Source organism: Octodon degus, unplaced genomic scaffold (assembly GCF_000260255.1).
Source record: "Octodon degus isolate 3935 unplaced genomic scaffold, OctDeg1.0 scaffold00007, whole genome shotgun sequence".
In the NCBI taxonomy this organism is placed as follows: Eukaryota; Metazoa; Chordata; class Mammalia; order Rodentia; family Octodontidae; genus Octodon; species Octodon degus.
In genome coordinates, this window is record NW_004524583.1 from 28,830,126 (window position 1) to 28,842,024 (window position 11,899).

General features: G+C 43.8%; 1 protein-coding gene across 1 annotated transcript; it reads right to left on the reverse strand.

Moving 5' to 3' along the window:
- Positions 1-663: 663 nt before the first annotated feature.
- Positions 664-3,744, reverse strand: Fbxo34 (F-box protein 34). Its single transcript, XM_023703262.1, has 2 exons — positions 1,626-3,744; positions 664-1,417 (listed from the first exon to the last, which is right to left on the reverse strand). The coding sequence occupies exon 1, from the start codon at positions 3,547-3,549 to the stop codon at positions 1,633-1,635; it is 1,917 nt and encodes a 638-aa protein (XP_023559030.1). The 5' UTR covers positions 3,550-3,744; the 3' UTR covers positions 664-1,417; positions 1,626-1,632.
- Between the last annotated feature and the right edge of the window lie 8,155 nt (positions 3,745-11,899).

Consider the following 11,899-nt stretch of genomic DNA (forward strand, 5'->3'; position numbering starts at 1 on the left):
ATTAGAGTGGCCTTGAACTTGTTATCCTTCTTCAGGCTCCCGACTACGTGGGATTAGAAGTACACACTACTCTGCCCAGCTACTGCACCTTTTGAAGCAGGTGCTAGGGACAAAAGAAGAAAAAGTCAGAATAGATTCCAGTTTGGAAACCATTTTGCACTCCCTCTTGCCTTCGCCACAAGTATGCCTGGCGCCACCGCCATCTGGCGCTGCCCTGCCCCAGCCTGTTTGGCAGTCCTGCCAACTTCAGTCCTTCTCCTCCAGGACCACTGCGGCCCTCATTCAGCCTTCCGTTAGAACATCTACCATCTGGTTGCACAGCCTCCGGCCCACACTGCTGGCAAGGTTTCTGTTTTCGGTCCAGGATAGCTTCCCAGGGCTCAGCCCCACCACACATGACACAACCCTATCTGTGAGAGATCTTTAATGACTTCAGAGTGATTAAGACTTGACAACTTGTAAGAAAAAGATACTACCTACGAGTAAATATGGTAAGCAGTAAGGAGAAACACAAATCCAGATATTGAAAAATTACAGAATATAATGTCCTATGATAGAAAAACACATTTTATCCTCTCCTCCCCTGAGAACTTAAAAAAAAAGAAATCCCCTTACAACTCAATTCACAAGTGTTAAACCCAAGGAAAAAAATCTTTTGAAAACTTAGGTCCCATTTATGATGTTTTTATTGAAGTTTGGAAAAAAAAAATCTGTAACCAGACAGAAAGGAAAAACAGACAAGACATTATACTCTAACTATACAATAGTCTCTCATTCTTGGTGGATCACTAAAATATAAGGGAGGATGATTTGCTAGACTAATTTTAAGGTTGTCCAGTTAAGCCATTATTTGGTATCCTTTGAACAGGTTAACCTCTTACCTATTTAGTTTCTTCCAGAAACATTCATATATTATACAGAAAACATTCATAGTTTATTTGAAAACATTCATATTTTATACAAGATGTACAAATTCTAAGATAATTAAACAATTATAGTTGCAACACTATCCTAGTTTTTATTTATGTTCTCCATCATATACAACTGGATTTTAACTGTGTTATATACAGAGGGGCCAAAGCACTCATTAAAAGTAAAGGTGCTCAGGTCTAATGTGCATTTCCACAGCCCTATGAAAACACAACCATTATGTACACTGTAAACACCACAGGGCATGAAATCCATCTCCACCCACAAACACCAATCTCACATCAAGCATACAAGGTCTAAGGCGAGGTACCAGACTTCCTTTTAGGTATATTTTTCATCCAGGAGCCTTGCAGTTCTTGTCACAGGGCACTATTTCCTCATGTTAAATGGTGCCAGTGCGAGAAATATTCCTGGAAACCCTGCCTGGGGACTTCCAGAGAGCCTGCAATGAACTCCTCTGAAAGTCCGATAGTGCCAAGTCTTCTTCCTTCGAGGACAGAGAAAAACAGGCCTAGTTACACCTGGGGTGAAGTGTGAGGGCTCCCTGTAAAGTCACAAGACCAGTCTTTTTGTACAGCTGGTAAAGGAAGAATTACAAAAATGTCCAAGCAATGGCAGTCCTGATAGAACAGGTGCAGGCCTCGTGACTGAGAGGGAACACAAGTGTACCTAGGCATTCTGTGGTTGTCTCTCACCTGGCCTTTAGGATTCCTCTTCAGTTTCACCCCCTCTTGCTTTCTTATGCACTGCCCGGTTAAAACTGTGGCAGGCAGGGACCCAGTGATTGTCATGAAGCCCCAGCTTGCAGCCAGGAAAACCCTTCTGAGGCCGGTGGCAGCACATCCAGTACCCAGGCCCATAGGGCAATGCTTGGCAATAGGGCTTGGGATGCCACCGACATAGGGACACATCCCCTTTCACATATTTTTTCTTGCATTGCTTGCAAGGATCCTCTTTATAGCGTGGGTCTCGAACCCAGCGTGAATCTGCTGGCCTGATGTTGTAGTATTCAATGATAAACTTGAAATAGCAGCAGGTACATTTAAGAGCCACTAAACTCCTGGTAGGAAGTAACCTGAAAATTTTCACCATAATGTGGTGGGGCAGACATGCCATGTACTGCTGAGGCTCCAGAAGCTGTTGGATTTTAAACCTGGTCTCTAAAAAGTCATGAGACACCTGCTTCTTCCAAGTGGCTGCTTCCAGAGCCGGCAATGTGCTTTCCACTGCAGAAGCTGGTGGTGCGCGTGGCTTGGCAAAAACACCCCTCTCCTCAGCACCATCCTCCTCAGCAGTGCCTTCAAGCTGGCTGGCTTCTGAGTCCTCTGGTTCTGTGCTCTCATTCAGCTGAGGACAGTCTGACCGATACTGACCAGGTGGCAGGAAAAACAACATCCCTGGGAGTGGATCTTCGTGGGAGTTTAAGGTAGAAGACTGGTCTTCCTCTGCCTTGGACACAGTAACACTAATGCACAAAGATTCGATTTTTCTCTGAACAGGCTTTTGATTAGTGAGTGGCACAAGCTCTGTACTCACACAAACAATAGTGTCTGAGGGTAATTCAGTGGCTTGGGGACAGATGTGAGAAGAAAAAGATAATCCATGAAGTTCATCTGCCATTTTCACATCATGCCTGCTGCTGGTTTTCATGGCAGTTTTCTGACCTCGCTCTAATTCTACACTGCCTGTGCAGAAATTGACACTTGCTTGGAGTGAGAGACAATCATGAGGGGCACTGTCCCAGGCCCAATCCCCTGTAGAACAATGGTCGATTCTTGCAGGGCCACAATCCTCAGAGACAGACTGCACAGGACCCACCTGAGTGTCAGGTGCCTCCAGTTCATCTTTTTTTGTTTTGCTTTCATCTGCCTGACTGCTATTTGCAAGCAAAACTCTGCCTACATTTCGCCGGAAGCTGTTATTTCGTGACAGGCTTCCAGGTTCGCGCTGGCTTTGCCTCTTCAGGCATTCAGACTCCAGCCTGGCTACCATGTCAAGGACACGCACTGGTTCACCCTGTGGTTCTCCAACCTCAGGATTTTTCCTTTCCGGGGGTTCGTCACAAGCTCCCAGGTCAGAGAAGGGCTCAGGGGCTGGGGGCATCCCTTTGGAATGACCAGAAAACCTCCCAATGGCAGGTGAGTTTATGCAGTTTTTTGCACAGCTAGCTAGCAGAGCACTGGCTCTTTGTTCGAGGAAGGCAACCATCTGTATAACTGACAGATGTCTCCCAGTGTAGACTCCATCCCCACTGTCATTCATGTAATGCACGGAACAGTGCTCGGTGGTACAGGCAAATGGCTCAGACTGGTCGCATCTGTTGTTGACCTCCCTCAAATTCTCTAACTGTATTTTACCCTTTCCAAGATCCCCTGATTTTTTCCTTCTTTTAATAGCTCTTCCATCAATATCCCAGGTGCTTTTTATTTTCATAGCTCCTACCCTATTGCTACACTGGTGGGCTGCAAAGAATGCAATTTTCTCCTTGGTGTTTCCAGGCTTTACAACGGCCCAGATATCAAGTGGGCCTTCTCCTTCACCCTGGTGGATTGTTGCAGCTGAGACATTCTTTCTGGCTTTAACATTCCAGCTGCCCTCTATAGGACTCTTCCCACTCATAGTGCACAGAACATTTGGAGAAGGGACCCCAAAAGGTTTTCAAGATGATGCTTTGATGAGAAAGGATGAAGGAAAGAGACCCGGTTTCATACAACTAGCTTTTCCTTTTTCATCATTTACAGCCCTTTGGGGGCTCTTGGGAGTTCTTAGTATTCTTGTGATTTCCACAGGGCGCTCTTTCCACTGAAGCATCCAATAGGGGCCCTACAGAACAGAAATACATAATGCTGAGAAATTCTTTTAGGAAAGTTTTAATCCTTTATGTTCATATAGCTTTAGCAAGTAAAAGAAACATTTTCTGCCAGTTTACTAAATCTTGATACTCTCATTCCAGCTAATTACTAACAAGTATTAAAGCAAAACAACCACTTTGAATGGTATACTGGCCAAGAAAGAAATTTTGCCTGGTGATTTTCAGAAATCAATATTGGTTAATAGTCCATACATAAAATTAATTCTTTAAAAGAAATTGAATTTACTGCAAAGGTTTGCTGTGTTAGGCACAGTATGGAAGAAAGAAAATATGAAAGATGTAACTTCACGATACCTGGCAGTGAAGATACACTAGACAGAGTGTCTTTCTGGCTTGTCACAAGGAGCATGTCAAAATTATCACACAGGTTTCCTTCCTACAAACTATTCTTATACTGTTGACTAGCTGCTATCCGCAACTTTTCACTTGGTTATACATTGTCTATTAGTCTTGGCTTTGTAAATAATCTTACTTATATAAACACTTAACTGTCAAATTTCCTGCAAATACCATAAATTAAACACAATTATCTTTCTTAATTCTAAAAAAACCCTTGAACCTGTTCAGAAAAACAGTGCCTTGTTTTCTTTCCTGGACAGTGTGGAGATGGGTGCCATTTTGGAACAGAAACAGAAAGATGGTTACATAACAGAAACCTGTGCTCTAGTCCCTGCCCACCACTGATTAAGTACGTAGAGAAATAACCTCGGGCAAGTCACTTCCTCCCTAGGTCCGAACTGAAACATTAATGGAGAGGTTGAAATACAGGCCCTAATGGTCACGTTAAGAGCACTGTTACACAAACATTTGAGATTGAAGAAACGGTGTTTCTAGGGATACCTGGTCTCTTGCCAAATAGACCCACTGGAAAAATAAGTCCACACCAGGCTGCTGGCAGTGCAGCAAGCCTGCGTGCAGCACGTTTTTCCACTGTGGCTCACTGGGGCCACAGTCCGAGGCACACACCTTGGGTGGCTGGGTGCCTTCCATGCCATTTGCTCCACAACTTGCACCGAATGCCTGGAGCACGGCAGCCTCGACGCAACTGCCTTCAGACACCAGTGCTAACTGTCAGGTATGACAGCGGCCGTCTGGTTCTGTGACAGAAAGTGCCCCCTCGCCCCATATACTTGTTGCTCAGCTGCCCAGGTGACTGTGCTCCAGATGTGGTTGCTCCTGTTTCTTCAAAACGGCCGGTCACTGTAATGCACACTGTACGAGCCAAGCCCCAGCGGACACTGTGCTTATCTGTAACTCTTGCTTGCTTGTCTCACAGAAGCCCTAGACCACCAAAGACCAGATCCTGACGTCCGGGAATGAGCCTTATCAGTGCTCCTCCAGGTAAGTCCATCTGCCTCCAACTGCTGGGTGTCGGCTCGGCGCTTCGGCTTACTACAGCACTTCAAGTTTACCTTTCAGTTAACTTAATTCTAGGGTGCTGTCTTAGCTAAGGGGAGAGATATAATATAGCTTTTTTTTTTTTTTTTAGCCAGATAAAGGAAATCTACATTTAAGGTACACATACACTATGCAGCTCAGTGGCCTCAGACTCGCAATCCTCCTTGCCTCAGCCTCCCAAATACTGGGGTCACAGGTTTATGCTATTGTACCCAAACTGTGTCCCTTTTCAGAGATAATCCTACACTACTGTGCTCTCCCTTGTATGGTCACTGCCCTCAAACTGTAGGTGTACTTTACTTCTTACGTGTACTTGGCCCAAACTTGCTCTGTACAGCCTGTTTCTTTTCTTACCTTCAACAAAACTTTGCTGTGAAAAAAAATAAAACAAAACAAAACCAAAAACCCCCACTAAAGCCAGGCATCGCTGCACAGCCCTACAATCCCAGCACTCAAGAGGCTAAAATAGGAGGATCGTGTGTTTGCGGCAAGCCTTTGGGGTATATAGTGAGACCTTGTCTCAAAAGAAAAAGAAAAAGATACTTCTGAGATAGATCTTACCAGTCTTTCGGTCTTCAGCAGTTTAGATCCTAACCATCTGTAGAGATTTCTTCTTTTGTACTGCAGCGCTTTGGATTTTCTGATTTCTCATAACCCTTATAAATGAAAGAAATAGAGGCTGAAAAAAAATAAATTCTCACATAATGATCTAATCAGTGTCCATGAATTAATTTAAACTCTAGAAATAAGTGTGCTGATTTGCACTGCACAGTATGTTCTCTTTGCTTCCTCCTCCACACGTTATTTTAATGCTATTACTGACAAGGACATTAAGAAACTCACTAAGTAGAGAAGGCTTTCATTTGCATTTAACCTACAGTCAGCTCCGTGGAAACCTATGTTCAAGATAATAACAGAATAGGGTCCCAGGGAGGAGAAGGTCCAGGGAAGGGGAAAAGCCAGGGGAATGCTGGGAAGTGGTGGCGATGCCATGGGCTTCTGAAGGAGGCTGAGCTCAGCTTGTGACCCCTGCTGGCTGAAGGCTGTCTGTGGTTAACCTCTCCCCCTAACTTGCTGGGCTTGAAGGCCCTGAGTCAGAAAACAGGTATTGGCAAGGCTTTGAGAAACTCTGAATTTTATTTGAAATCAGTGGGAGGCTTTATGCCAGGTGCCAGAGGCATGTGTCGCAAAAATCCATAGAATAACATCTTAAATCCCCAACAGATTAGACCAGATGGTGACACTCTTCCCACCCCCAACACAGGCACAGCAAAGTTCCAGCTGGGTTTCCATGGATGCTAATGTCTTCATCAAATTGTATTTTTAAAGTTTGCTATAACAAAGTTCCAATCTCTTACAATTAAATAAAATCTAGGCTTTATAGAACCTACTTATTAGTGTTCTTTAGACTCAAAGAGGGCTTGGACCCATAATGGAATCAGAATTTCTGGGGCTGGATCCAGAATCTGTCCCAACTTTAAGTTGAAGTGGAAAGGACTACATCAGGTGTTAGGTCCAGGCTGAGGATTTCGTGGAGTTCTGCATTTGGGTTAGGGTACACTGGCCAGCAAGCAGCTCAGCAGACAGTCTATGCTAAAACATCTATTCGAAGAGTTGGGTAAAGGAGGACTCACTTTCTTATTACTCTCTTTAAAGCACAGTTAAGTGGGCACCTTTGCCGCCAAAGCCCACATTCCTTCTAAGTCCCCTTCCACACAGCCTCTCCAGCTCTTCCCTCTTCTTAGTCCTCCAGCATCGGTGCGACTCGGCTCCTCCTCTAGACCACAGCTCCTAGAAGCTCTATGTCAAAGTCCTCTTCTCCAGCTTCAGTGCAGTCTCACATGTGCAGCAGCACACGCCTACTAACATCATATCCTGCTGTTTGACCCACACACTCGCCTGTAGGTCAGCAATCTCAGACTCCCAGTGCTAGCTGATGGCAGCCTCAGGTACTATCTAGTGCAGTGATGATGAATCCTGCAGAGACCAAGTGACAAACTGCAACCCCAAACCCACTTGTTTAGCGTGAAGTGCCAACACTGCAATTAAACCTGAATGCTGGGGTTTTAGTTTAGAAAGAACTACTCGACATTAACATCTTTGTCTTCATAGAAAATCAGTAGTAAGTGCGATGCAGGCTTGCCACCACCACTATGCAACAACCCAAGAAAGAGTGAGCACAGGTGCTGTAGCCAGGTGGTGCAGGCTCTGATAATGCGGGGAGCAAAGAAAGACGCCAATGGGTGCTTGTTAGGGTCTGTGTCTGGATGGCCCCCTAAAGCTTCGGGCTGTCGTGGGGCAGGCTCTTCAGAGGGGGCTGCATCTTGAATGGTACGCAGTTCACTATCTAGTGCTGGGATGGGAGCATGAGAGGTCCACCCGCCCAGAGTGGGTGGTGGCCCACATCCAGTGCGGGAAAGGGAGGGAAAGAGGCTTGCTTCTCTTCCTGGCTCGTGCTGCTTCAGCAGCCAAGAACTGGTGCCCCAGTGCCACACCTCCTTACCTTGGAGACAGCGGATTATGTACCAAAACTTCTACAAACTAATGAAACCTGAGCTAAGAAAACCTTTCCCCCTTTAAAACCTTGGGTATAAGGTATTTTGTCCCAGCAGTGAGAGAAAACTAAGAAAGTACCTGCTGGAGCAGTTTTCACAGTGCTCAAGGGGAGAAAGTCTCTGCAGAGCCATCATGTGGCCAGGTGGGTCACGACAGCCCTCAAGAGGCTGAGGCAGGAGGATCATTGCAAGTTTTAGGCCGACCTAGGCCACACAATGAGCTCAAGGCAAGCCTAAACAGCACAGCAAGACCCTGTCTCATAAAACAAACCAAACAACAAAATAAAATATAGCCATCACTTCAAATGTGTTGCAAGAATACGGTGAGATCAACAATAAATCAATTAAAACTCTAACCTCATTCCAGTAACGGCAGATGTTTTCTGTTTATTTATTTATTATTTTTAAAAATGTATTTAAGGGCCGGGGAGATAGCTCAGTAGGATAAGCACTTGCCTGGCAAGCGCAGGGTCCTGAGTTCAATCCCCAGCACTGCAAAAAAAAAAAAAAAAAAAAAAAAAGTGGGTCTCTTTTAGGGGTCAGGAGATGGCTCAGTAGAATAAGTGCTTGCCTGGCAAGCACAAGGGCTTGAGTTCAATCCCTGGTTCCGCAAAAAAAAAAAAAAAAAGTATTTGGCACAGGGTCTCATTATGCAGCTCAGACGCACAGTGCTCCTCCTATTTTCAGCCTTCCCAGCACTGGGATTAGAGGTGACTGCCACCACCCTCGGTCTCAGTGGCCGGCTCAGTGCACCTGAGGGTGAGGCTGGGTATTGGACCACAGTCCCTGTGCTTGCCTAAGCAGGTACTTAGTCCACTGCGCTATCTCGCTGGCCTGACAGATGTTGTTTTTGATAATACTAGTCTTTCTTCCAAATGCCAAAGACTGATTTCAATTCAAAAAAAGTGAGATAATGCTCATCTGATGATAGTGTATATTCCCAAATGAAACCACAGAGGAAAACTAAACTTTGAGTTTAAAAAAAGAAAGAAAGAAACAATGGTTGAAGCAAAAGGATCTCAAGTTTGAATCCAGCCTGGGCATCCTGGCAACTTAGTGAGATCCTAGTCTCAACAAATGGCTGGGGAGATAGCTTGCTGTAGAGCGCCGGGCTCCTTCCCTGTTATGCACTGGAGACGTATATGCAAAGCCAAGAAAGGCCTAGCGCATGCATGGAGGTGTACACCGGGCTAGTGATGAATCCACGAATCCCACAAGGGCTGAGGCTGCTTTTAGTAGTAACAGGAAGCAACAGCATGGCAGGCAGAGGCCTAGTACATAATTTGTGGTTTTCAGTCTTCAGTTTGGCCATCCAAACAGATTAAAGATAAAGTATTCTTTTATTTTTCTGCTTTAGTAAAGGTATAGGAATGCTAATGCCAGAAGGAATTATTTATTAGAGTAAAAGCCGTTCTTTCTTTGCATAAGTCAGAAGGATAAAATTAGAAAATGTATAGTAAGTAAATTCTCCACTTGCTTAAAAACTGTAAAAGACTTCAAAGAAAATATTATAGACTTCCCTCTTCACTAAACCATTACACAAATCACAGCAACTCCGGCAATGAACACACACACACACACACACACACACACACACAGCCCAAAACCTATGGTGAATGGCTACATTAAAAAAAAAAAAAAAGTATTACAGTTAAGAAACATCTTGGCCTTGGGCCAGCAGTGCCAGTGGGAGGAGAGTAACTCCATGCCCCATGCTCCGCTCCATTGTCGCGGAATGGCAGTTCGGTTGGGAAGGGTGAAGGTGAAGCCAGCGGGAAGAGTGTAAGCCTGCACCCTTTGAGTCCACCACTGCCCTAGTGGACAGGGCCAGCAGAAGGAGGGTAAGCCATGACTTGCATCCCTTCCCTTTACTCAGGACTGCAATGCCAGCAGGAAGGGTGAAAAAGGTGCTTGGGAAAACAGTAAAGGCAGTATCAGTGAGAGGAGAGTAAGTCCATGCTCAGTGCTTTCTTCATTGTCTTACAACAGTGGTAACAATGAGAGAAGTGTAAATTCACACTGTTTCCTTCCTCCACTGCCCCAGAACTACACTGCTAGCAGGAGACATCCAGAGAAATAGGCTCCTCTTAGGAAAGCTTCAACATGAGTGACCAAGGCTACCTAATACTAGAAAGCTAAAAGCATCAACACAGAAAACAAAACAAAACAGAAAATAGAAAACGACAAGGCAAAGAAGCAAAATACAATCCTAAACATCCAGCCCACCCAGCACAAGTGTAGCACACAGAGAATTGGAGGAAATCAGAAGCCATCAAAAGGAACTCTCTGAAATGACAGCAGCAGAAGTGACAAAAACATGGGAAAGACCATAGGAAAAATAATCTCTACGGTGCAAAAAGATCTCACTATCAAAATGAAAGACATTAAAGCAGACACAAACACATAGAAGAGCTCAGCAAATGATGGAAAGCATGAATGAAACAGCAGACAAGGAACGTGTCATGGTGTGGTTGTGCACACGCAGCGCTCGCTTTGGCAGCACATGTACTAAAATTGGTTGTCCACATGCCAAAAACTAAAACTAGACCCAGATCTATCACGATGCACTAAACAGAAGTCAAAATGGATTAAAATCTAAATATTAAAATAGACTCCAGCCAGCACCCAGGCCAGTCACGTGTGTGGGGGCCTGATCCAGCTGGTCCAGGAGCAGAACATCTTGTCAGAGTGGCACAGCGGGTTCACTCGCAAGGGCTGCGGTGGGAAGAAAAGCTCAGCAGCCAGACCCAAGCCACACTCACCTGGACGAGTCTCAACTTCCAGACCTTGTGCTAAGGTAATAACTCTACCAAAGCACTACACCATCCAGCAGAAAAGTATAAAAGCGAGGTATATAAAGTAAAGCCATATTAATACGATGAGCTGTAGAAGGCTCAAGTCAATAACTTCTGAGGATAACCCACTACTATTATAGACTGCTGGACAGTGTTGGATTGTTTGGATGAATTCAAGCACCTATTGTATATAGATGCCATTAGAATACCCACCTCTGACAGGACTAAATGAAAATAAAGGAGATACAAAGGAAAGATCATTCTGTATTTGTATATACAAAATAGGACAGATATACAGCTTCTTTTGCTTAATTCAAAGAGAAGAAAGACATGTACTGATAGTGTTTGGACAGGATATCCTGTCTGCTTCTTGTACTATGGATAACCAGTAAGAAAATACCAATGTACAATGTATTGATTATCAAAACTATCCTATTAATCAGCTTTGAAACTGTCTCATTCATATTCGTTTCTCAATAAAATAAAATTTAAAATAAAAACAAAAACAAAAACAAAAAAAACAAAGCTCTACACCAAAGGTCAGAAGACAGTACTACACAAAATGACAGAAGAGAAGGAGAAAAATGCCTTCGCAGGCCCCGAGCCCACCCAGAACAAATGCAGGAGACATTAGCATAGAAGAAATTAGAAATCACACTCCTGAAACCTCTGAAATAATGGTGTTTAAAGTGAAGAAACAACTGCACAAAGGTACACAGGAAATCTGATCAGAAATCATTTCCGAAGTAAAAAAGGAAATGACAACTATAGTGAAAGAAGTACTAAGTGTTTCTAAAGAAGACACTGATAAAAAAAATAGACGAGAATATAAAAACGTGGAATACATAAATGAGCAATATAGGAAAGAAATAGAATGCATGAAGCAGATTCAAAGTGTTATACAAGAAATTAAAACTTCAAACACAAGTTGGCAAAAACAGTTTGAATGGAAGTTAAAATAGACTTTCAGACCTTGAAGACACCATTGCAGCTAGTGAAAAGCTAAGAAAAGATCGCTTAAAAACAATTAGGAAAGGGGCTAGGGAGATGGCTTGGTAGAATAAACGCTTCCCTAGCAAGGGCCTGAGTTCAATCCCCGGTTCCACAAAACAACAAAAACAACAAAACAATTAGGATGCAGGAAAAAATAATTCAACATCTGCAAGATGATGCAAAGATAAACAACCTAAGTCTAATAAGCATCAATGAGAAAAAAGGAGTCAATACAAAATATAAAAAGAATATGGGTCGAAGCAATAGCAGAAAACTTCCCAAATATGGAGAAACAATCTGACATTCAAGTAATAGAAGCAAATAGAACTCCAAATAACATCAACCCAATTAAAAAC